General features: G+C 53.9%; 1 protein-coding gene and 1 long non-coding RNA gene across 2 annotated transcripts; one reads left to right on the top strand and one right to left on the bottom strand.

Annotated features, from left to right (window-relative positions):
• The first annotated feature begins 4,380 nt into the window (after positions 1–4,380).
• Positions 4,381–24,384, top strand: OAF (out at first homolog). Its single transcript, XM_070473475.1, has 4 exons — positions 4,381–5,163; positions 20,750–20,884; positions 21,931–22,111; positions 23,355–24,384. Exons 1-4 carry the CDS (start codon positions 4,897–4,899, stop codon positions 23,618–23,620), a joined length of 849 nt encoding a protein of 282 aa, XP_070329576.1. The 5' UTR covers positions 4,381–4,896; the 3' UTR covers positions 23,621–24,384.
• On the bottom strand, positions 8,363–9,699 carry LOC139037154 (uncharacterized). Its single transcript, XR_011489982.1, has 2 exons — positions 9,539–9,699; positions 8,363–8,505 (listed from the first exon to the last, which is right to left on the bottom strand). It is a non-coding gene; the product is annotated as an uncharacterized lncRNA (long non-coding RNA).
• Positions 24,385–25,894: the final 1,510 nt, after the last annotated feature.

The raw sequence follows: 25,894 nt of genomic DNA, 5'->3' as shown, positions 1-25,894 counted from the left end.
CATGTCTCTTCCTGCCAAATGAGGCACACAGACCAAACAGCAAAGGGGGGGTGCTTGCCCGGTTGGGCTGCCCACTTCCTAGTTTCAGTGGTCTTCGTAGCTAAAACTGGAAGACCTAAAGAGAATTAATAGAAAAGGTGTTGCAGAAGGAGCTGTGTGTGTGTGTAGAGGGTGAGTCAGGGGAGGGGGAAGCCTGTGTAGGTCAAACAGAGACTTAATAGTTGAGAAAAGAGGAGTGAATAAACAGTTTAAAATATTGGGTTGGCTGAAAAATCGGTTGGGTTTTCTGTAAAATCTTATGGAAAACCTAATGGCCAACCTAGTGATAACAGCCACCATTACTTGGGCCTCTGAAAGTGAGTGCTGGTCACTCTGGCGCATCAGGCTCTTTGCCACCCCACGGACTGTAACCCGCCCGGCTCCTCTGTCTGTGGAATTCTCCAGGCAAGAATACTGGAGTGGATAGCCATTATCTTCTCCAGGGAATCTTCCCAACCCTGGAATCGAACCCAGGTCTCCCGAGTTGCAGGTGGATTCCTTACCATCTGAGCCACCAGGGAATCCATCTCGGGCCTCTACTACCTGTCAAACATGATGTGAAGTGTTTTGTACATAATGTTCCATTTAATTTTGAAAACGACCCAGTGATGGAAGCACTTAGGCATGCGTTTTATAAATGCAGAAGCAGGCTCACTGAGTCACAGCACTCCTGAGTGGTTCAGCTCCAGGGCTGAGATGCTGGTATCTTGCTTTGAACCACAACTTATAACTGCTCTCCTAGGGCTAGAGATCATGAAGGAAACTGGTTTCTAATGTGGCAGAGGACTCAAGATTAGACACAAAGAACATTCTGACAATGAGGGCTGTTGGTTACAGTTAGAGGGCTGTTGGGCTCATTAGAGCTCTTCCTCCAAGGGCCTTCACATTTAGATGAATGGAGGCTTCTGTACCCAGCTGGTTTAAGGCTGGTTTCTGTTCCCAGCATGGGACTGGCCTGTTTGAACTGACAACTTCCCTGGGGTACAAGGTTGCCACACACAGAACCGTTAGATAAGAGGAGAAGGTAGCACAGGATGTGTGCCCGAATGCGGCTGGAAAAAAGCAAGGGCTATAGGCAGGCAGATGCTATTGTGGTTAAAAGCAAGGACTTTGTGGTCAGGCGGCCTCACGTTGGAGTCCCTTCTGGTTCTCCTACTTGTGTGACCCTGGGTATGTTACTTAACCTCTGGACGCCTCAGTTTCCTAGTCAGTTAAAAGAGGCTAAGAATAGAACACACTTTGGAGTGTTGCCATGAATATTAAATAAGATGATACATGTAAAGTGCTTGGCACAGAACTTGGACATAATAAGAACACAGTGAATGGTAGTTGCTATAATAATTGTTATTGTTGGAGTTCAGAGTAGGGAGAGAATAGAACAGAGCTATAGGTCAAGTAGCCTGGGAAACTTCCTGGCAAACTTGAGCTTTTTGTCCTAGTCTTGAAGAGTTGGTCAGGTAAAATCAAAAGAAAGGCGAAGGACAGAAGTGGGGCTTGCAAAGTGGAGTGAGACTTCAAATTCGCTATCTTAAAAGAAAAATCTAGTTGATCTGTGGTTGAACTCCAGGAGGACACTGATTATGCACAAGAGGTGGCAGAAAGAGATGAGGTTTCTATCATTGCTTCGAAACCCATAATTTGAATAGTGACAATAGGTTCTTTTGAATAGTGGTGCTGGAAAAGACTCTCGAGAGCCCCTTGGACAGCAAGGAGATCAAACCAGTCAATCTTAAAGGAAATCAACCCTAAATATTCATTGGAAGGACTAACTCTGAAGCTGAAGCTCCAATACTTTGGCCACCTGATTCAAAGAGCCAACTCATTGGAGAAGACTCTGATACTGGGAAAGACTGAGGGCAAAAGGAGAAGGGGGTGGCAAAGGATGAGATGGTTAGGTAGCATCACCGACTCAATGGACATGAGTTTGAGCAAACTCCGGGAGATAGTGAAGGACAGAGGAACCTGGCGTGCTGCAGTTCATGGGGTCGCAAAGAGTTGGACACAACTTAGTGACTGAACAAAAACAGCAAAGGACAGTCTTAAAAGCCTAGAAAAGAAACCAGACACACAGGGCTTCTTTGCTTACTTCTTCCGGGATCTCACTGGGGTGAAGAGGAAGGGGCCTGAGAATATGGCTGGGGGCAGAGCCTGATGATGGATGGGGGACAGGACCTGAAACAGGAAGTTAGGAAATGTGGGTGAGGCCCTAATGACTCATGTGGAAAGACCTAATTCTAAGGCTGGATTGAGATGAGTGTCCTGTCAGGCAGGAGGCCAGTTTTGAGACCCTGGGCATCCCTCCAGCCCTGCCAGCTCAGGGTGGGAGGCCCTCGGGGGGCATTCTGTGCTAATCCACTGTTCTCTTGACAGCCCACCTTATCTCCCTAATGGGAAGATAAACTCCTTAGGGACCAGGATGTTTCCCCAGGAAAGATGCTGTTTGTTTTAGATCTGCTAAGCTTAACCCTCTGTCAGGTTATCAGCTATCAACCCCTGAGATCAAGCATCACTGGGCATTTGTTAAAAATGCAGATTTTCAGTTCTTTTTCCTAAGAAGTCAGGTTGACTAGATTTAGGGATCCAGGTATCTGTGTTTTTAATAGGCACCTAGGTGATTCTTTTGATAAAACAAATTTGAAAAACATCCAGTTAAATAATCTTTTGAATCCCTTTCAGTCTTAAATTTAGGCAGCAAAGTGTTGTAAGTAGTCCAGTTCAGACTCTCAGTCGTGTCCAACTCTTTGCAACCCCATGAACTGCAGCATGCCAGGTTTCCCTGTCCATCACCAACTCTCAGAGCTTGCTCAAACTCATGTCCATAGAGTCGATGACGTCATCCAACCAACTCAACCTCTGTCATCCCCTTCTCCTCCTGCCTTCAATCTTTCCCAGCATCAGGGTCTTTTCAATGAGTCAGTTCTTCGTATCAGGTGGCCAAAGTAACTTGGAGTTTTCAGCTTCAGCATCAGTCCTTCCAATGAATATTCAGGACTGATTTCCTTTAGGATGGATTGGTTGGATCTTCTTGCAGTCCAAGGGACTCTCAAGAGTCTTCTCCAGCATCAGAGTTCAAAAGCATGAATTCTTTGGCGCTCAGCTTTCTTTATGGCCCAACTCTCCCATTCATACATGAGTACTGGAAAAAACATAACTTTGACTAGATGGACCTTTGTCAGCAAAGTAATGCCTCTACTTTCTAATATGCTGTCTAAATTGGTTACAGATTTCTTCCAGGGAGCAAGCATCTTTTAATTTCATGACTTCAGTAGTAAGAAGAGCTCTGGGCTAGTAGTAAGGAAGTGGTTCTGGGCACCCCCTGCAGTTCAAGGCATCTAAGTTCAAGGCACCCTCATGGTCCGTGGGTGCTTGGCTACCTGCTGTCATCATTACTAAACTGTGCTGGGGAAAACCTAGATGGGAAGAAGGCTGAAGAGAAGGGTATTCAACATCTGTAATCAAGATCTGGGAAAGATTACGGGAACACAGAATAAAGAGAAGTGAAATGAACATCAAGGAACAATAGGTCCTGAACATCCCCCTGGCGTTTTCTCTTCTGGAACTGGCAGGACTTTGTAGGTCTCAGCAACACCCACTATACCCTGGGGACACTTAGGCCCAAAGAACTTTTTAAATGCTTCCAAAGCACACAGCTAACCAGAGAATGCAGGAATCCACATCCCTCCTGCCTTCACCCAGTTCACTGTTGGAGTGCATGACAAGGGACCCCATTTCTGTGCGCTTGTGGGAGAGTCTCTGATGGTCAAGCGCATCTCGAGTCCCTGGACATCCTCCAGAATGGTCTGCAATCTACTGTTATCCTGAATTTGCTCAGCCTATTGGTGGGAGAGAGAACAGGGGTCTGGGGAGGTGGGCAGGACTGGGGAGAAGTCGTGAATGGGGAAAGTAAGGGCGACCAGACCGAAAAGAACCTGCGCAGGGGCTCAGAGAATGCGGGCCCTTCAAGGGCCTGTCCAGAGAGGCGGCCTGACTGATCAAGATTTCACACCTGACCTGACGGACGTCAACGCCAGCAGAACCTCAGCCCCTCTCTCCTGATCTATGGCAGTCAAAAGTCTGAACGCGAGGTGAGGTCCGATTTTGCAGAAGCAGTGTAGAAATTCGCCGCGTCAGAGAAACTGAAAAGACCAAACAAAACCCCTAAAACACCAAGCCCGATTCTTTCATCCACGTGGCACAAGAACGAGCCAAAAAAGAAGGACGGGGGGAGGGGGGCGGTGCGGGGGAAGAGTCACCCGTCCCGCCCCTGCTGGGAGGAAGGGATCTGCCAGGAGAGTCAACTCCCGGGCCAGCCCGGTCGCTGCCGGGGCGCGACGGGGAGGGAGCGCGGTTGAGAAACCCAGTTCCCACCAGGCCGCCGCGCGCCGGTCCGCCCCGGCCGCCCCGCCCCCGGCCCCGGCCGCAGCCGAGCGCCGGGAGAGCCGCCGCGGGCCCTTTAAGGGCCGAGAGGTGCGCGGTCTCTTTAAGGCAGGTCCTGGTGGTTTCTGTTTTCTGAAGGAAGTGACGGGGGGTGGGATTGAATGAAAAGTGCAAAACAGAGTCCCGGAGCTCCGGAGTCGGGGGCCGCGGGAGGCGCCGCGCTGGGAGTGGGAGGCGGACGGGCCCCGGGAGCCCGGCGTCCGCCTCGGAGCCGAGGGGGGGCGCGCGGCGGAGCGCTGCCCACGTGCCTCGGCGCCACGTCTCTGGCGCCCCGCGGCTGAGCCCCCAGCCCCAGGGGGAGCCGCGCCCCCGCGCCCCCGCGCCGTGAACTAGCCTTCAAGTTCGGGCGAAGTTTGGCCCCGCAGCTCCCCGCCCGCTCGCGGCGCGCCGGGACCGCGAGGGCGGCGGCGGTTCCCGGGGATGCGCCCGCCCGGCCGCCGCGGGGTCCCCCGGGCGTCACCCGCGCTGCTGCTCCTGCCGCTGCTCGTGCCGCTGCTGGGGGCGCCGCGCGGCGTGGGCGCGGGGACCGGGGCTGGCGCGCCGTCGGAGCTGCGGGTGCGGGTGCGGCTGCCTGACGGCCAGGTGACCGAGGAGAGCCTGCAGGCGGACAGCGACGCCGACAGCATCAGCCTCGAGCTGCGCAAGCCCGACGGCACTCTCGTCTCCTTCACCGCCGACTTTAAGAAGGTGAGGCACCGTCGCTTGCCCGGCGGCGGGGCGGGGGTGGGGGGGGCGGCGGAATCTCCGTGCCTGAGGGGGTCCCGTCTGCTGGCCTGAGGACTGGGCCCGGAGAGGGACAGGGACGCGACTTAGCCAAGGTCACGCGGGCTCTTCTCCACACCTCTTTGCCCTGCTCCCCAGCGCCCATCATTCTCCCCCAGAAACTGCTCCCCCAGGAGCTGCCCTTCAGACTCTCCCTTGCAGCCTTTCACCTTTTCACTCTGGGCGCCCAGTCCCCTGACCAGCTAGCTCTGGACTTCCTCTTCCCCGTCTTCCAGCGCCCTGCAGGTGCTGACCCTACTAGAGTCAGTGTTACTAACCCCGTCTCCCTTTCTGCAGTAAATCCCTCAGACTCTACCAGGAAAAAGTCCTGGGCCAGGCACCAGAGGTCCTGGGTTCTCTCTGTGACCTAGGACGAGTCCCTTTCCTTCTCCAGGCCTCCTTTCACGCCTCTGTACCAAACAAGAGGGTGACACCAGCTCTCCCAGCCCTGACATCGTGGAGTCCATGTACCACCTCTCCTTGTTTCACTTCCCTGGGCTGGGGAAGGGGGTTCCTGGGCGGACCTACGTGTCCCATGTGCCCCCCAGGCCGAGGAGAAGCCACCTCTTCTCTTTGGAATGAAAGTCTGGTGGAACTTGCAGTGGAGGACCTGGGGAGAGGGCCCGGGTGAGGTCCCCAGGCTCTGGGAGAGGTGTCACCTCTTATCCTGCTTGGCAGAAGGGCTGACCAACCCTCAGTTTTGGCTCAGATCCTGGGGAAGAGGGTAAAGACCAGCCTCCCCTTGGGTGTGTGTATGTGTGTGTGTGTGGGTGTGTGTATGGTGAAGGGAGCAAGTAGGTGGGCCTGGCCCCCTGGATTGCGAGGTGGGGTAGAGAATAGAGGTACCCCGGGTTATCAGGAAGCGAGCCTGGAAGGGCAGCGAGTAACGGTGACCCAGGGGCGGGAACCCTGGCGGGAAAGAAGATGGGTGAGGTGTGGTACTCAGGGGAGTCTCCTGATCAACTGAAGCGTGCTCCCCACCTCCCTCTCCTGTAGAAAGAGGCCCTGGGAGGCTCTGGGGAAGGGGAGAGGGAAGGCCGATGAGACAGTCAGCAGTGGGGAAAGCCCAGGGCTCTGGGGCAGCTATCTGAGCCGCCTGTCTCTCCTTCCTCTTGGAGACCAGAGCTTGAGAGGAGTCAGGGCAGAGTTTGCAGAGTCACCTAGGGACCCAGCCACATTGCCATAGATGGTATGCCAGGTTGGGGGCCAGTGATCCCAGGACGGTGGAGGTGGGGCTTGACGGCTGATCTGTCCCTAGACTCTTGGGCTGTGACTGACCAGGGATGCAGGGAGACCTGTTGAGGGTGGTGGGGTGGGGGTAGGGGTGCTTGAGTGTTGCTTTTGGGAGGAATGTGCGATCCCTTTCTTACTCAGCAGGCCTAAGCTAGGTTCTCAGTTCAGGCAGGGGCAGGTGAGTGTGTGTGTGGAGAGAGGAAAGCTGACAGGGCCAGAACACCTCCTGCCTCCCCACTTAAACTCGGGGGGAATTTTGTCAAGTCTGTTCTTTTCCTGGAAAACCCAAATAGGGGAAGCAGGAGTCTAAGCGTCCCCTCCAACCTTCCACTGAAGCCCTTTGTCCTTGAGAGTGAGCCTCAGGCCAGCCCAGGAGTCTCCCACCTTCCTGCCCCACTGCCCATTGTTCTGTGGCCGTGCTGGAACCCTCGAGAGACTTCCCCATCCCTGGGACCACTCCAGCAGCCAAGACTGTGGGTAGAACACCGGTCAGAGAGTCAGCGAGTAGGGCTCAGCTTTTATAGCCTCTAGCTGCAGCTTGGAAGGTTTTATTGCTCTATCCTGAGGGCAAGGCTAGGGGAGAGGCCAGTGGCAGTGGGGTGCAGGCCTGGGGATTGGGGCTGACGGTAGAGTGAGGGGCCAACTGCCCAGTTAGAGAATCCATTTGGAGCTGATTGTAAGAGCCTCATTTTAATCCCCGCAGCAGTTCAAAGCTCCACCCAGGTTTCCAAAGACTGCTTTTCAGGGTAACCTCTGACCCAGAAGCTGGCGTTTCACACCCTCCCTCTGGCATCTCCAGTTTCATCAGCAAGGAAGGGAATTGGGAATGGAAATCACCGAAGGGAACCAGCTTTCCAAGGCCCCTTCCTACTCTGGATTTCTCAGCTGGCCTGGGGTGGGGTGGAGTTGGGGAAGGCTGGGAGTGGAGTGGAATAGCCTTTATCCCCACCCTAGTCCATGATCTGCATTGGCCAGAGCAGCTTTTATAAGGGATCTTTCTGGGGTGGGTCACTTCTCTTGTTGCTTGCCCAGTCCTCAAGGTCTCTGGCAGATTTCCAAGAAAAGCTTCTATCTAGAAGTAATGACTTTTCTTGTAGGAGAAAGTCCTGGACCTGGTATTTCTTTTATTCCATGTACCAAATCCGTTTGGGGGTGGTTTGGGAACAGTCCCTAGTTCATTTGGGGATAGTAACACTGGCCATTTTGTCACCTTTGGGAAACAGTCCAAACTGAAAGGAGACAGACGTAATTTAACCCTGGGCAAGCTACTTGATCTCTCCAAGTCTTCATTTTTTCATCTGTAAAATGGGGATGATAATGGTACTGTTCCCATGGCCATTGTGAGAACTAAACTGAGCCACGTATATGAAATACTCATTGTGTATCATCTGCCGTACCCAGTGCTCCAGAAATAGAAGCCACTGACTTTCATAATTATCACTGGCTCACATCACATCTCAGCAGGGACCCTCTGTGCTAAGCTCAGGTGCAATGGTGTTGAACAACAGACCCAAAGGCACACGGAAAGACAGCACTGAGCCTGGAAGAGCCTTAGTCCCTCATCAGAACCTTCTCTCTGAAGCTCCATGTGTTAGAGGTCCCCCCGCAGAACAGAAATAATAGAAGAGAAATACACCCAGGCCCAAAGAACAGAAATAATAGGAGGGAAATACACCCACGTGGCTCAGTGGTAAAGAATCCGCCTGTCGAGCAGGAGACACGGGTTGGATCCCTGGGTGGGGAAGATCACCCTGGGAGAAGGAAATGGCAACCCACTCCAATTTATTCTTGCCTGGGAAATCCCTTGGACAGAGGAGCCTGGTGGGCTACAGTCCACTGGGGTCGCAAAAGAGTCAGATACGACTTAGTGACTAAACCACCACCACAGAGCTGTGGAAGAGACTTTATTTAAGGGGCTGTTGGCTCACATGATTATGGAGGCGGAGAAGTCTGTGGTCTGTCAGCTGGAGGTCCGGGAAGGCCTATGTCGTTCCAGCGTGAGTGCAGAGGCCAGAGAACCAGGAGCTTTGACGTCTAAGGGTGGGAGAAGATGGATGTCCGGCTCAAGCAGAGAGAGCAAATTTGCTGTTCTCCACCCTTTTTGTTCTTGTCACGCCCTGAATGGATTGGATGATACCCACCCACTCTGGCGGGCCACCTTCTACTCAAGCTCCTGTTTCAAATGCTAATATCTTCCCAAGACACCCTCACCGGGCACACCCAGAAAAGATGTTTTATCAGCTCTGTGGGCGTCTCTCAGCCCAGTGAAATGCACATGGGAAGTTAACTGTCACACTCCAGAATTGCTGGCCAGCCCCTCTGCAGGGAGCAATCACCCTGTCATGTCCTGCTACCCAGGGCAGCAGCGAGGCCCCTTGTGCTGAATGCAATATAGCTCTCCTCCAGCCGGTCGCACCCCTGTCCCAGCCCCCTCTCCACGCCCCTCCCACCCTCTGCCTCTGCCAGGAGACAGGGCTCCAGCACCGCCTGGTCCTCCCCACGCTGCCATGCTGGACCTGAAGCCAGTAAAGCTGTCACAGTGATCAACCCACTGTAGGACACGGACCCCGGACAAGGATCACACGCTCCACAAGGCCCCCAAAGCTACCAAACCGCCATCATGCGTGACTGTAAGCCCTGCCCACAGGCTGCTGACCATCAGGTCAGGGCGCAGCTTTCAACAACCATGCTGCAGCTCGGTGGCTCCCAAACTTTGGTGCACATTTGAATCGCCTGGGGAGCTTTAGAAAACCCAAGGCCTTGGCTGCACTCCAGACCAATTAAGTCCAAATGTCTGAGGGTGGGTACCAGACAGCAGGGTTTTTAAAGAGCCCCTGGTGATTCCAATGAGCAGCAGCGTTTGGGAAGCCCTGGCAGAGCTGCTCCAGGGACAGAGGGACTTGGAGGAGGCATGAGGTTAGGCTGTGAAATGAAGGTCAAGCCCCAACTCAGTCGTTTAGTTGAAACCTGTCGTTCTATCCACAATAACCCTAATGTGTTTAAACAGCATGTAGACCCGAGGCCTCCTTCTTTGTGCCCTCAGCACAAGACTGCTGATTCAACATACCTTTCAGTAGGCAGTGCTCTTCTTCATAACCCAAAGCCTATGCGTGTAATCATACCCAGATGTACAGGCTCACTGGGCATGTCACCATCCTGACTGTCCAGCCCGGCTTTTACTCTGGCCGCCGTCTCGGTCCCCTTCCCCCAGGTTGCTCTCCCCATCCAAGTTCTCCTTCCCCTCTGAGTCTCTCTTACCCCAGTCTGAGTGTCCAGAAGCTGGGGGAGGGGGATGAGTCATGTTCAAGCGGTGTGGTTTGGTGCTGACGGGACAGGGAGGGTGGGACTGAAAGATAAGAGAAAGTCCTGGGCAGCTACAAAGGGCGGGTAGGGGTGGCGGTGAATCATGGCTGCAACGGGAGCAGGGAGGAAGGAGCCGAAGACTCCAAATGTGTGGAGGGTGGGGGTCAAGAGGGGCCACGGGCTGCAACCAGGGTGTGTGTGTGTGTGTGTGTGTGTGTGTGTGTGTTAGTTGCTCAGTCATGTCTGACTCTTTGCAACCTCGTGGACTGTAGCCCATCAGGTTCCTCTGTCCCTGGAATTCCCCAGGCAAGAAAACCAGAGTGGGTTGCCATGCCTTTCTCCAGGGGATCTTCCCAACCCAGGGACTGCGCCTGGGTCTTCCGAATTGCAGACAGATTCTTTCCTGTTTGAGCCATCAAGGAAGCCCAGAGCCAAGATAAGGGGGTCCATATAACAGGGCGGGTCAGCTCGAGGTCACTCCAAGGGACCCATGCCCTCGGCATCCATGCCCTGGGGGGTGGGGGTCAGAGGGAGGAGCAGTCCAGAGAGCACAGTCATCTGTGCCTTGGGGGGCTCCCCGTCTGGGTAGGGGGAGCGGCTGCAGGCTGTGAGAGAGTCAGCTAAGATAGGGAATGTGCAAATAGCCAGACTGATGCCTGTGCCTGTTTATTCTAACAGGATATCACATCACAGGGATGTCAGACAGGACAGACTCTGAGGGTGCAGTGTCCACCTACCCAGCTTATATTGGGTCCCTGCAGTTTGGTGATCTGTAGTGGAGACATGTGATGGAGAGGGTGTCTTTCGGGGAACAGAATACAGTAGAGGTGCTTTCAGCAGAGGCCCAGAGCTTTGTGGTGTCCAGGGCATTTCCCCACGGGAGTTCATGAGAAGTCGTCAGAGAGAACCGCCCGACTTGTGCCTGTGGGGCCAGGTTCTAACAGCAGTCCCTCTGCCATGTCTGAGGAAGCCCCCTCTGTGTTAGGGATCAGCAGCCTTGCCCCATGGTGCAGCCTGGCCCACACCTCCCACTCCCTGAAAGCCTGTATCCAGGTGGAGTCCTGGCAGAAGATCCCGGGTTGCGCAGTGAGGACTGCCACCTGGGACAAGTCAGTGACCTTCTGTTATGATGGGGGAGAAACGGAAGTGGGGGTCTTCCCATGAGGCTTCCCAAGGGTCACAGAGGTGGTGCCAGTGAGACAGAGGCCAGCTCTGAGGTAAGAATCACAGCTGTCCGGGTCTCACACACTGAGTGGTCACTCAGATCACACACTGACGGTGGCATTCACACACCTGGCCTCATTTGATCCTCACCACTACATCATATGGCGGGTATTGCATCCATTTTGCAGATATGCAAATTGAGGCTCAGGCCTGTGTAGTGACTTGGACAAGATCAGTAGCTAACGATCCAGGATGGGGACCCAGGGATTCTTCCACTGTGTTCTGACTGCCTGTGCTTGCTGTGACATATAAATGGGCCCCTTCCCAGAGGCTGAAGAAAGCTGAACAGGGCAGGGGAGAGGAAGAAGGAGGCTGAAAAAAGCCTCAGTGCAGAGGGACACATCTGCAGAGAAACTTTCTTGCTTACAGACTTGGGCTGGACTCCTCCCGCCAAACTCACCACATCCCCCACCACGAATTTTGAGTTTTGACCCCTTCACTGAGCCTGGGATGTTCCTCTTTCCCCTCCCCTCGTAGCTCCCGGAGAGACCATGGGCGTGAGGGGACCATTATTTAAATAGCTCACAGATACTCATGAGCACTCACTGTACATTTTTCTGCCCTTGACCAGCCGTGTGGCTTGACAAGTCACTTAACTTCTCTGAGCCCTAGGCTCAGAGACAACACTCATACGGTGTGATGGCTTGGAGGCGTGTTGTCAGGAGTAAGAGGCCTCAGCAAAGCAAAGGCCAGCGGAGGCAGGTGAGAAGAGTCCTAAGCGTTCCAGCCAGGGCCCCAGCCCTCCTTCCTGACACGGCCACGCAGATTGTTCCTGTTCTGGGGACCCAGGCATCGCTAGGACTCCCATCCTTTCAGTTGACAAGAGTTGAAGTGGCCGGCCCCCCTGGGGGTGGGGCGGGGGAAATTCTGATGAAGGGCTGGGGGCCAGGGAGGGAGGTGCTGGGGCTGGGAATGTGAGTGAGCGGGAAGCATGGAGCCTCATCTCAGGAACCCTGAGTCAGCGGGACATTGGGGTGCAGCTGATCCACATAAAGCCGCACATTGTTCCTGGAGCAGTTGGGACAGTGGTGACCTTTGGGATTTGCTGACGGAGCACTGGGGGCCTGGGGGAGGGCAGGGGGCACTGCCCCCAGTGGGTGGTTGCATGGATGACCTGTAACAAGAAGTCTCTGTCTAGGCGTAGCCCTTGGGGTCTGCAGGCATCTTATAACAGGGCAGCCTGCCTCCCCAGGCACCAGCCGGGGAGTGTGCTTGGCTTGGCTTTGGGTTGATTCTGTTCACCTCTGTGCCTCTCCAGGGGTCCGGCCAGAGCAGCCCAGGTGCTCCTGGGCCGGCCGTGCGGGATGAGGCGGGCCCTGCTCCCCGGCTGCCCCTCCAGGCCAACCTCTCACCTCCCCGCAGGGAAGCCAGCCCCTCTCTAGCTATAAAGCGGCTCCAGCCAGAAGCCGAGCAGTAAATATTTGGGTTGGCTTAGGACGGGCCTCAAAACCTCATGCTCTGGTGTGACAGGAAGGAGACCGAGATGGCAGAGGAAGCTCCCGGGAGACAGTGTGCACCATCTGAGGGAGAGAAGAGCAGGTGCTCGGCGGGGACCTGGAGCATGGCCTCCAGCCTGGGCTGTGTAACCGCGGTGGCCCAGAGGTGGGCTGGGAGAGGGCTTTTGAGGGAAGGTCAGTTCCACCATGGGCTTTCCTGATAGCTTGGCTGGTGAAGAATCTACCTGCAATGCAGGAGTCCCCGGTTTGATTTCTGGGTGGAGAAGTTTCCCTGGAGAAGGAATAGGCTACCCACTCCAGTATTCTTGGACTTCCTTGGTGGCTCAGATGATAAAGAATCCACCTGCAATGTGGGAGACCTGGGTTTGATCCCTGCGTTGGGAAGGTTTCCCTGGAGGAGGGCATAGCAACCCACTCCAGTATTCTTGCCTGGAAAATCCCCATGGACAGAGGAGCCTGACGGGCTACAGTCCATGGGATAGGTAGCAAAGAGCTGGACATGACTGAGCAGCCCAGCGCAGCACAGCAGCTCCACCATCTGGCCCTCTTCATTTTCAGTTCCCCCGTGGTCCAGGGCTGGGTGGGCAGCGAGGTCTGAGATGGGAGAGCCTCCGGGAGAGCCTCCCTGCACCTCCCCACTGTGGGCTTTCTGGAAAAGGGGGCTGAGGAAGGGTGCTCGGAGTCAGGGGGAGCTGGGAGCTGGCGGTGGGAAGGAGGGCGGGGGTGGGGAGGGGTTGGCCAGGCTAGGCTGAGGAGGTGAACTGGGAGAGGATGCTTGTCGGAGAGGCGGGTGTGAGTGCCTGGAGGTAGGTGAGTGTAACAGCCTGTGTGCAGTGGGTGCAGAGGCTGGTCTGTGAGAAGGTGTGGAAGATGCTGTGTGTGTGTGAGAGAGAGAGAGAGAGGGAGAGAGAGAGAGACTTTGGGGGGAGAAGGGAGGGCGGGAAAAGGGTGTGGAGAGACTGTCGGGAGAAGATGGGTGTGTGTGACTACATGCGAGGAATGTTGCGGGTGATCAAGAGAAAGGGGGTGACGTGGAGACTCCTGAGAGAGGCCACGAGGAAGGAAATGTGCTCCTACGGGCAGCGGAGCGAGAGAGGAGGGGCCCACGGCTGAGCGGAAGTATGGGTCCCAGCAGGAGGGGCGTGGGGGGGCCTGGGTGCCGCTGGGTGAAGCGTGGGAGATGGTTCAAGAATTGGCACCTCTGGGTGAAAGATTATGGCCACGTGGCCCCTGAATGGGGCAAGCAGGTGTCTGTCTGTGTGTACAGTTACGATTCGACTTGCCTGTAACATAAAACCCCACAGCAGTCAAAACAAGAGAGGTTTGTTTCCCCCTTTCATTCTGGAAGCTGGCAGTCGGACTCGTGTGACAGTGCCAGGGTCATCGGCGCTCCCGTAGGCTCTGTTTTCGGGGTCGCCTCCTGTCCCCAACACAGAGCTTTCCCTGGAGCCTCTCCCCCGGAAGGCAGCAGCAGGGGCCTGGCACGCGCTGTCTGCTCTTATAAGTGCAGAGGGCTGCCCCCTGCTTTTCCCAGAACTGCCTTCTCCCAGTGAGATACAGAGGGTCTTGGGCAGGGAGTGGATGCAGAGAAGAATAGAATATCTGGGAGAGGGCTCAGTGGGAAGCTGGGAAATGCAGAAAGATCACTGGGTTGAGTCAGGAGATCTGGGTGCCTGGGCCTGGCCTTGCAGCTGTGTGACCTTGAGGGTCACATCCCCTGCTGGAACCTCACTGGAGCATGAAAAAGCTCCCCTGAACCTTCTAGAAGCCAAAATCGCAGCTGCAGGACTGCCAGTCTGCAGGAGCCCAGGTACAAGGAAGCCCAAGGAGAGCCCTCTTCTTGTAGGGGGCGGGAGGTTTCCATGGAGGCCCCAGAGCATGGGTGCCTTCGCTCAGCTTTGTGTCAGACTGAGGACACTGCATAGATAAGGCGGAGTTGCTGTCCTGAGCCAGGGGCACAGTGTGGAGGGCCTGGGGGACTTGTTGCCCAGGCAGAAGACACTGCACGAGGACTAAGGACTAAGATGCACGCTGGCCTAGCACAGCTCAAGTTTCTGATTCAGCTCTAAGCCAGAGATTCATGCATGCTACCCCCAGGCTGAAAATCCAGTGATGGCTTCCAGTGGTCTGCGAGATGAAGCTCAGACTCTTTGACTGGGCTCGCAGACCCTGTCCCTGCCCTCCCACCAGCCTCTTCCTTCCACTCTCACTGCCCTCCCCTCCCTCCCCTCCCTGTACTCCCATCACTTTCCTTAGGGCCCTGGCCTGCTCTTGTTTGTTCAGTCCATCCTTGATTTATTCATTTCCAGATATGTATTGAGAACCTGTTGTGTTCTAGTGGGTGGGGATACAATGCAAATAATATACTATCTCAGCCTCAAGGAGTTGAGTCTGGAAGGAAAGACAAGGAAAGAGGTCATTCCACACAGTGGGAGGAAGGTAGGAATTGGACCTGGCCAACTCTGCTGGAGGGTTGCTGGGGGTGATGGATGCATGTGAACTGAGTCCTGAAGGATGCTGGGCAGGATGGGACAGGGCATCCCTGACAGGCATCAACTCATAGAAGGGCACATGGCCTTGCTTATTCTGGAAACCGCCATCTCTTTGGTTCAGTGCTCAGAACTGTCAGCAAAGATGTGGATGCCAGCCTCTCGGGGGTACACTTTATGGTGAGGACAAAAGAAGCCTTGGAAGGGCATTAGGCAGATCATAAGACAGTAGTGTGATAAGATGGATGGGTGGGGACATGAAGATGCCTTATGTACCTCCCCATCTTCTGTAATGGGGCTTCCCAGGTGGCGCTCATGGTAAAGAAGTTGCCTGCCAATGCAGGAGGTGCAAGAGACGTGGGTTCGATCCCTGGGTCGAGACGAGCCCCTGGAGTAGGAAATGGCAACCCACTGCAGTATTCTTGCCTGGGAAATCCCATGGACAGAGGAGCCTGGCGGGCTACAGTCCATGGGGTCACAAAGAGTCGGACACGGCTGACCACACAGCACACACACACACATTTTCTGTAATTGCCTCTCTCTTGGCTAGAAAGCCCCCTATCCTCTCATTGTCCAGAACCAGTGAAATATCTTTCAGTCTAGTACAGGGGTTCTCAGCCTCCAGGATCTAGTGCCTGATGATCTGAGGCGAAACTGATATATAACAATAGAAATAAAGCACACAATAAATGTAACACACTTGAATCATCTCCAAACCATCCATCCATGCCTGCCTCCCGCCCCCCAACCAGGTTCGTGGGGAAATTGTCTTCCACGAAACCTGTCTCTGGTGCCAAAAAGGTGGAGGACCCCTGTTCTAGTTGAAGTCTTCCCTCCCTCCACCCCTCCCAGCCCCACACCCAAAGGGATGGGAGCACTTCCTCAACCATCCTTTACCCTATAGCAGAATTCCAGGAACCGTGCAGTCCATGGGGTCGCAAAGAGTCGGACACAACTCAGCGACTTTCACTTCCACCTTTATCCTATAGCACTTTGCATAAGCCTCAACCCTAGGCCTCATCATGGGCCCTGTCTTCAGTTGTAGGTCAGCTTCCCCTATGAGTCCCTTGGAGACTGGCGCCTTGACCTTAGTCTTGCCCGCTGCCCGGCCCTGCCACCTGTGATGCTAGTCAGCACTCTCCCACCAACTTGCTGACTACCTACAAGCTCCAGCAGAGTCACCTGACTGCTCTGGGGCTGTGGTGTGTCTCTGGAAGAAAGCTCTTTTTTCTTGCCTCTGCAGGTCTGGAGTTGATCACAGTGGGAGCTAGGCCAAGGATTGCAACAATTCTAGAGAAAAACTGAAGAAGTCCAGCCCATTCTGTTCTGAGACCTTTCACTCATTTTTCCTGAGTTCAGCCCATGCTGTTCTGAGACCTTTCACTCATTTTTCCTCACAGGAATTCCTTGAGGTGTAGGTATTGTTGGTTGTACTCACTTTATACATGTAGAAACTAAGATACAGAGAGGTCAGGTGCATCCCCCAGGATGACATGGCATGTATCAGCAAAGCCGGGGTTTGAATGCAGGCAGCACTGACTCCAGAGCCTTTGCTCTTAACTATCCTGCTCTCTGAGAACCTTTAAACCACCCACAAAGGACTTCAGCAAATGCTCACTACAGTAAATTCCCTACATACAAATGAGTTCCCTCTGGGAGTACATTCGTAAGTCCAATTTGTTCGTTAAGTCCATCAAGTTTAGCCCAGGTACCAACTAACACAGTTGGCTATATAGTACTGTACTGTCATGGGTTTATACTTTTCACACAAATAATACATTAAAAAACACAGAAACTAAAACATTTTTAATCTTACAATATAGTACCTTGAAAAGCACAGTAGTACGGTACAATAGCTGGCATACAGGGGCTGGCATCGAGCGAACAGGCAAGAAGAGTTACCGACTGGAGGAGGGAGAGGAGGTGGGAGGTGGTGGAGCTGAAGGACCGTCAGCAATAGGAGGTGGAGGGCGAGCTGCAAGCTCACTCGCCCGACGCTGATGGCACAGGTTCTGGTTCCTTGGTGGGACCAGATGCACGTTGGCATCTTAGAACATTCGCAGCTTGAAAGTGCGTATAGGGGACTTGCCGTATCTCTGTGACCATCCCCTCTGTGTGGCCCAGTTTCAGCCCTGGTAACCATCCCCTCCTCTTCTTCCTGGTGGCCTGTTCCTGGTGGGCTGGAGGCTCCTAGGAGCCCATGGGAGAAGGAGCCTTTAGAAACTGCCCATCTTGGACGTTCTAGCCTGAGACCTGGGCCTGAAAAGCCTGCCATATGCTCTTCCCCAGCTGTGTTGTCTGCCTTGGACATTAGGCCACATCTGGGTGGATCATCTTAGGGGATTCTTGGGCAAGGAGGAAACCCGGGAGCTTAGCATCTGGTCAGATGTTCCCTGAAGCAGGGGGCCCTCTCCCCCTGCTCTGTCCTCTGTGCTGGAGGGAAAGGGGGCCCTGGGAGTGAGTCTGGGGCGTGGGGAGTAGAAGGTAGGAGAGACACTGGTCATGATGATGGAGCCACAGAGATCCAGCTGCTTGGATTGCTGTCTCCCTCCCAGGCTCAGCACAGGGAGCTTGGTTTCCTGGAGATGCAGATTAAGAAGGTTGGAAAATTCAAGGTTTACAGAGGCCATGGGCAAAACAGGCAGAGGGATTAGAAAGGTGATCCTGCGTCATCTTACCCTGATGTTTGCGTCAGATGCTGTTGACTGTTAGTCACACACAACCTTGAATGGGAGGCACCATAGTCCTGGGGCAGGTCTGCAGAAGACACACAGACCACGTGGCAGGAAGAGGGCCCTGCATTCTCTTCTGTTACTCACTGGCTGTGTGGCTGTGGGCAGACCACACTCTCTCTCTGGGCCTGAGCTTTAGTTTCTTTAGAAAGTGAAAGTGGTAGTTGCTCAGTCGTGTCCGACTGTTTGCAGCCCCAGGGACTGTACCCCACCAGGCTCCTCTGTCCATGAAACTCTCCAGCCAAGAATATGGAAGTGAGTTGCCATCTCCTCCAGGGAATCCTCTCGACCCAGGGATCGAACCTAAGTCTCCTGCACTGCAGGCAGACTCCTAACCATCTGGTCTGTAACTGGGCATCAAAGACATTGGATTAGTTGATCTGGAAGCAGTTGTGCATTGTGGTTGTGAGAATTTGGATTTTGGAGGCAGGGTTAAAAATTTTGGCTGCATTTCCTCTTGGTCTCATGACCTTGAGCAAGTTGTCCAATCCAAACACAGTAATAATCATAGTTACTACCTCCTGTTGTTGTGAAGATTTGAATGGGGCAGTATAATCTTTTTGACTCATGGTAACAGTGACTTGTCCCTTCCAGTTATAAACCTCAATAAATCTTTGTCCTTTGTAAAAATAAATGAGAGACATAGAGGAAATCTATCTCAACAAAAAAATTCTCATCCCCTTGCTTCACCCGCAGTCAAATTCCCATTTTGGTAGCATTTTGCTATTGTCATTGACATTGTTATTTAATCTAGAAGCAGGGAAGATATTCTGACAGATTTCATTCACCCCCTGGTCTGGTCTAGAAGTTCAAATACTTTCTCTGGCTAGTGGTAGATGGGTGGTGTCCAAGCCAGGAGGCCAGCTCAGGGCAGCCCACAGACCACAGGCTATGGCACGTGCCTGTGGTATCGGAGAAGATGCTGTGAATATCCCAGAAGATATTCTCTTAAAGGGTCATGGCTGAAAATACCTGGACTTTGGATCCTGCCTGGGGGTCCTGCCAGGGACATCTGCCTAACCCAGCCCCAGGAGGGGAAATCTGGTATCAAGTCTCACCTGGCAAAAACCAAGTGGAAAACGCACACATGTACCAACTCCAATCTCCCCTCAGCCGGCCCGAGGGTGTGGAAGATTGGATGACCGAGGTTTGGCAGGGCAAAGAGAGCCTAGTCTCATGGCCCGAGAGCGGATTTCCTGCTGAGAGGAAGCTGAGGTTACCCGAGCTGTGATTTACCTTCCCTCCAAGTCTGGGACCAGGAGCAACCTAACATAACCTTTCTCACCAGCTGGGCCTCAGTCTCCCTTTCTACAATCTTGGTGGAAAATCTCCCTGGACACTCCCACCCCTCAATGTTCCAGAGACCATTTATAGTGAAGGGAAGTAGGGAAAGTGCTTGTAGAGTCAGAGGAATTCCAAAGGGCATGGGGGTGGTGGTGGGGAGAAAATTCCCTGGTGGTTCAGTGGTTAAGACTTTGCCTGCCAACGCAGAGGGTACCAGTTTGATCCCTGGTCAGGGAGCTAAGATAAGATCCCACATGCCTTGGGACCCAAAAACCAAAACTTAAGACTGAAGCAATATTGTAACAAGTCAATAAAGACTTTGAAAATGGTCCACATCAAAAGACTCTAAAACAAACAAAAATAAAAAGGACAAAAAGGGCATGGGGACTTGTGGGATGATAGCACTGACCCGTTTGAGAGCACCTGTAACACTGGCTGGTCATCTGCAGTGGGACAGTGGCCCCAGCCAGCGCCGCTGAGCCCTTGATTCCGGGCGGGCATTCTCTGTGCTTTCCCTTCACAGCAGCCTGTTTTGTCCTCATCACAACCCTTCAGGTAAAAGTGGCATCATCCCCACTTTACAAACGAGGCTTAGAGAAACTGGGAGATGAGCCTGGACACCACTAATACACTGCAGACTTGGAGGGGAACCCTGGGTCCCTCACTGCCTACACCAGAATCCAAGGGGGCCCCTCAGACCCTGTTCTCAGAGCATTTAACTTGGCAGAAAGTGCTCAGTGAACTGGGATGTTTGGTGAGTGAGCCCAGGGCACGGTCATTGAAGGATTCATATCTATATAGGCTCTATACCCTCTGCGCTGGTACAGGACCACTAGGGTTCCTGGAGGAACCATCAGTGTGACCAGGGTCCCCCCCAGGCCGAGGGGATCTTCACACACTTAGACCGCTGCTGACTGGGACCTGCTGATGTCTCATCGGGGGCCATTAGCCAAGGCACAGAGCTGGGTGAGAACAAAGGACACCTCGGGTGCCCAGGGTTTCAGCAGCCCGTTTGGAAAGGGAACCCCATCCCATGGCCCCTCTCTGGCCTCCCTGATTCACACAGTGAGTCAGTGACAGGAAGGAGCCCTTGGCCTGCTGGTCATGCCGTTAGTAACCCCATGGGGAAAGGGGAAGTGGGGCGGGAAGGGGAAAGGTGAGCCATCACAGCGCCCTTGGCAACAGCTGTTGTTGTGTCTGCTCTTAACCCCATCTTGACCCCGCCACCTCCATCTGAGATGCAGTGGCCAGGAGCCTGGATGACCAGAAGCACCGGGGGCATTCTCCCCAAACCTACTGAATGGGAAAGTCAGCGAGAGGAACTCTGAGATCTGTGCTTGTAAAAAGTGCAGCCTCTCCCTTGTGACACCCTGGTTAGGCAGTCGTAGGGGCCCTGACTCACCCTGATCAGGGAACACAGGGGTGCCACAGAGGGGAAGCATTAGCTATGAATGAACCAGGTGCCAAAAGGGGTGGTTTCCTTTAAGGTGAAGTTCTGTGCTTTTTAAACAGCCTTGTTTTGGAAAGCTTTCTCGCGGTTCACTCTGTGAATTTTCCAGAAGGCTTTGGAACATCTGGGATGTGTTCTTTCTTTTAAGTCATGGGTTTAAATGGGAAAAAAAGAAATTCCCAGGACAGCAGGAGGGAGGTGTCCATTGCAGGACAGTGTCCAGGCCTGTTTCCTCTTGGGGGGGGGGGGTCTGAGCTGAGCACTGGGCGGGGTGGGGGGACTGGTGAGGAGGCCCCACCCCCTCCAACCAGCCCCCATCCTTCTGCCCTTCCCCATCAGGATGTGAAGATCTTCCGGGCCTTGATTCTGGGGGAGCTGGAGAAGGGGCAGAGTCAGTTCCAGGCTCTCTGCTTCGTTACCCGGCTGCACCACAATGAGATCATTCCCAGCGAGGCCATGGCCAAGCTCCGGCAGGTGAGTGCCCACCCCAGGCCTGCCCCAGAGCCCCCACGCACCCCTGCAGCTGAGCCCTGGCCTGGACCCCATCCACCCCAACCTCAATCTCCCACCCCACCCTGATCCACCTAATCCCTGGCCCCACACTCAGCCTCTACTCCTGAACCCCCTGATTATGCCCGAGGCCACACCTGATCCCATAACCCCAGATCCCTAGTCTGCACTGAACCCCCATCTCTCAAATTCTTCCTGCCCCCAACCTCAGCCCCTCCCCATTTATGATGGAGGCAAGTCAGATCTGCCTTTAGCTGTGGCACCGCCACTCAGCATCTGGGTGACTCTAAACACGTCACTTCCCTTCCAAGTCCCTATTTTCTTTTTTTTTTGACCATGCCACAGGGCATGTAGAATTTTAGTTTCCTAACCCGGGATGGAACCCGCACCCGCTACATTTGAAGCTTGGTCTTAACCACTGGTCCTCCAGAAAAGTCCCTCAAAGCCCCTATTTTCTTACTGAGAGATGGGTTATGGTGAGAATTAAGTGGGATGGAGCATGTAAAGTGTTCAATGCAGCTTTGGAACCCCTCAGCCTGTTGCCTGCTCCCAGTCCCTTCCCCGACCCTGGGCCTCTCCCCAGCCTCATGTAAGCTCCCTAAACTCTCCAGCAGGACCTGTCCTTAGTCCCACCCTTCTGTCTGCTTTTCCCAGAGAAACTCAGTTACCTGGATATTGGAAAGTACAGGACCACAGCAGTCATTGACCCCGGGACAACTGGCCTGCCCTGCCCACCTCCAACACCACCCCCACCTTCCCAGCAACATGTCAGAATTCTCCCTTAGGTCTTAGAAGTCAGCCCAGTGGCAGGCTGAAAAGGCTTGACTGTGCCCTCGGTATCAGTTTTTCCACCAGTAGAAGAGGGGCTGGTTCCCCCTGACTGTCACCCTGCAGGTGGCCCCAAGGATCTGAAGGCAGCCAGCCTGGGCTTGTCTGACAATCAGCGACCAGGGAAAGTGGGAAGGGCACTGTCTGAGGCCGGGTGGGAACAACTCTTCTTTTCCACCCAGAAAAACCCACGGGCAGTGCGGCAGGCTGAGGAGGTGCGGGGCCCAGAGCAAATGCACATGGACATCGCCGTCAACTTCAGCCAGGGGGCGCTGCTGAGCCCCCATCTCCACAACGTGTGTGCTGAGGCTGTGGATGCCATCTACACCCGCCAGGAAGACGTCCGGTTCTGGCTGGAGCAAGGTCAGCTGGGTGTGGCCCACTGCTGTATCATCTCAAATATGATGGGAGCAATGACGAGATAGGGGAATTCTTCACCCAGCTGGGACTAGTCAGGGAGGGCTTCCTGGAGGAAGTGATGCCTGTGTGGCTCTTTATTGAGGGGAGCCAGTGAAAGGGATCGATTCCAGGTAGGGACATGCAGAAGAGTGACTCTGCTAGGCCCTGAGGAGGGAATTCCCAGACAACTCCACCCTCCCCAGCCCCACCCCTGCCCCATCTGTGCCCTGAGTGAGAACACAGGTGAAACCTGTCGTGAACATGCGCAGGAAGCAGGGTCTGGATGGGGCCCAAAGACACCCGTTCCCACCTGGCTACCTCTGCTGCTGCCTCTCCAAGTTCAGCTGCACTCCTTCCCTTCACACCTTCTGGGGGCCCAGTGTCTCTCGCCCAGGACCCTGGAGAACGCCTCCCATCCTGGCGTGGCCCCTGCCTTCCGGGCCTGTGTGACCTCACTCCTGGCCCATCTCCCGGTCATCTTTCCCAGCCCTGTCCTTGACTCCTCTCTGTAGGGAGGGCAGAGAGATATCGCCATTCTGACGCCAGTTCCCTGGTTCTTCTGCCTGGCTGGCTGAGCATAAGAGAAATGCCTGCTCCTCCCAGAGCACCACTGGATTTAGAAATACCCAACAGAGCTGTGGCTGTGCCCCCCACAACACCCGCCCCTCCCCTCTGGGCTGCACCCCAGACCGAGGTGCAAGCCACATGCTGGGTGCAAGCCACATGCTGTCCCCCAGGGACCAGGGGCTGGTCCCTCCCGTGGTTGCTGAGCCGAGCCTGGGCTTGGTCACTGCTCTGTGCCCCCAGCACCCCGCCCGAGTGTTCCCTGTGTCCTGGCTACCCTGGCTTCCCCAGCATGTTTGTGCTGGCCCTTCCCTCCCTGGCCCTCCTCAGATACCACCTCCTTTAGAAGCTTCCCTTGCTTTCCTGCTCCTCCTCCCCACGCCTCTGTGCCATCATGTCCAGCACAGTAATGGTTTTAGGCGTAGGGTGGTGCGGCACTGGCAAGGGTAAGTGGATGCCTTGAAGTCAGACAGTCCTGAATCCCTACTTACTGTGTGACGTCAGCCAGGCCAATAACCTCTCTGGGCCAGTTTTCTCATCTGTAAAACAAGGATAACACTTAGCTCCTGGGGGCACGGGAATGCCTGAAGGGGCCATGCAGGGAGGCCCCCGCCCCCGCCCTGACCCCCGCCTTTTCTCCCAGGTGTGGATGGCTCCGTGTTCGAGGCTCTCCCCAAGGCCTCAGAGCAGCTGTTGCTGCCTCGCTGCGGGCAGGTGGGGGACCGCGGGAAGCCCTGCGTCTGCCGCTATGGTCTGAGCCTGGCCTGGTACCCCTGCATGCTCAAGTACTGCCACGGCCGCGACCGCCCAGCGCCCTACAAGTGCGGCATCCGCAGCTGCCAGAAGAACTACAGCTTCGACTTCTACGTGCCCCAGAAGCAGCTGTGCCTCTGGGATGAGGACCCCTAGCCAGGCTGGGACGAGGGGTGGTCTCCGAGGCAGCTGCCAAGGACCCACTGCCCCTCCCCGAGCCGCCAGAGGGGGTGCCCCCCCAGCCCCGACAACCAAGGCCTTATCGCTCTTCTTCCCATCACCTAATCCTGGAGCCTCTGGCCCTCTCATCTGTGACTGTGAAAGGGGTGTGGTGTGGCAAGGGTTAACTCATGAAGGCAGCCCCCACTCCTGCCCTGTGCCTTCCTCGGGGACCCAGGGAGAAGGGGGGTTCTCCAAGCTTGCCTCCCCTCCTTCATCTCCCCGAAGTGTTCACTTTCAAGCACCCAAAATGTGACGGCCTATGACTCTCCTATTTAACTCTTCGAAGGTTTAGACCCTGAACGGTGTCTGTGCCTGTCTACCCACCTCCCCACACACAACCCCTGCCCCACCGTTGGGAAGGACCTGGCCCCTGTGCGCCGTCCCACTGCCCAGCAAGGACGGGGAGAATCATTGCACCCGAGGGGGAGCAGCCCCAGCCACGGATCTCAGTGCATTCCTCTCACCGCTGGCCTCGGAGGCCGCCGTCCCCAGCCCTGACACAGACCGCATGTGCCTTTCTGCAAACCTGGACTCGGCCGAGGGAGCAGGTGCTGGCTGGCTCCCTCTAAACAGAAATATTTTTGTAAGGTTCTGGGACAGGGAGGGAGCATGAAGTATGAGGAAAACTTGAATTCCAGATTTTTAATGCAAAATATTTATCATTTGTACCAGAAATAAAAGTTTAAATTTTTACTTGACTTGACGGTTCTAGACGCAGAGTTCTGAGAGAATATTTGGCCAATGCTGCCACCTGGTGTCAGGAGACATGGCCCTGTCTAGGGAACCCGTCTCGGGGACAGCCTGTCTAGGGACAACTCCTGAAGCACCTACTGTGTGCTCAGTCTTGGGTGCGGGGGAGGATGTAGCTGGGGGTGGGTATTACTAGGAAAAGATATAACAAAACTTCTGCACTTAAGAGAATGAGACAGACACAGGTAAGCAGTAAAAGACACCATGAGATAGATGAAAATTCTGATCCAGACTTCTCCAGGGATCAAATCCTGGAAATAGGTTTGTTTGTTTGTTTGTTTCTATTTTAGGGCTTCCCAGGTGGTGGTAATGGTAAAGAAGAATGCAGGAGACATAAGAGACCTGGGTTCAATCCTTGGGTCAGGAAGATCCTCTGGAGGAGGGCACGGCAACCCACTCCAGTGTTCTTGCCTGGAGAATCCCATGGACGGAGGAGCCTGGCGGGCTACAGTCCATGCAGTCACAAAGAGTCGGACATGAATGAAGCACACACTCATTGAACTACAATTGATTTACAATGTTGAGTTAGTTTCTGTTGTACAGCAAAGTGATTCAGTTGCGCGCGCGCACACACACACACGCACACACATATATAATTGTTTGTTAATCCCAAACTCCCAATCTATGCTTCCCCACCATCCCTGCTTTCTTGGCAACTACAAGTCTGTTCTCTATGTCTGTGAGTCTGTTTCTGTTTTGTAGATAAGTTCATTTGTGTTATATTTCAGATTCTGCATGTAAGTGATATTATATGGTATTTGTCTTTCTGATTTACTTAGTATGATCATCTCTAGGTTCATTCATGTTGCTCAAATGGCATTTTAATTTTTTTTTTATGACTGACTAGTATTCCCCTGATACATGTACCACTTTTTTTTTATCCATTCACCTGTCGGTGGACATTTAGATTGTTTCCACATCTTGGCTATTGTAAACAGTGCTTCTATGAACATAGGGGTACATGTATCTTTTTAAATTAGAGTTTTGTCTGGATAGATGGCCAGGAATGGGATTGCTGGATCATATAGCAATTATATTTTTAGATTTTTGAGGAAACTCCATATTGTTTTCCATAATAGCTGTATCAATTTACATTCCCACCAGCAGTGTAGGAGGATTCCCTTTTCTCCACACCCTCTCCAGCGTATTATCTGTAGACTTTTAAATGATGGCTATTCTGACTGGTATCTCTGATTTTCTTGAAGAGATCTCTAGACTTTCCCATTCTCTTGATGAAAATGAAAGGAGAGTGAAAAGGTTGGCTTAAAGCTCAACATTCAGAAAACTAAGATCATGGCATCTGGTCCCATCACTTCATGGCAAATAGATGGGGAAACAGTGGAAACAATGACAGACTTTATTTTCTTGCGCTCCAAAATCACTGCAGATGGTAACTGCAGCCATGAAATTAAAAGATGCTTGTTCCTTGGAAGAAAAGTTATGACCAACAGTGACAGC

Source organism: Odocoileus virginianus, chromosome 10 (assembly GCF_023699985.2).
Source record: "Odocoileus virginianus isolate 20LAN1187 ecotype Illinois chromosome 10, Ovbor_1.2, whole genome shotgun sequence".
Lineage (NCBI taxonomy): Eukaryota > Metazoa > Chordata > Mammalia > Artiodactyla > Cervidae > Odocoileus > Odocoileus virginianus.
Note: the sequence above shows the minus strand (reverse complement) of the source record. Positions and strands in the feature narration are given on the sequence as shown.

What these genes read in the sequence shown, in the direction of transcription:
- OAF (XM_070473475.1), top strand. Translation starts at nt 4,897, where the DNA reads ATGCGCCCGCCCGGCCGCCGCGGGGTCCCCCGGGCGTCACCCGCGCTG. An exon ending in CCATGGCCAAGCTCCGGCAG is followed by an intron (nt 20,885 to 21,930) that starts GTGAGTGCCCAC and finishes TTTTCCACCCAG; the next exon opens with AAAAACCCACGGGCAGTGCG. An exon ending in CCGGTTCTGGCTGGAGCAAG is followed by an intron (nt 22,112 to 23,354) that starts GTCAGCTGGGTG and finishes CTTTTCTCCCAG; the next exon opens with GTGTGGATGGCTCCGTGTTC.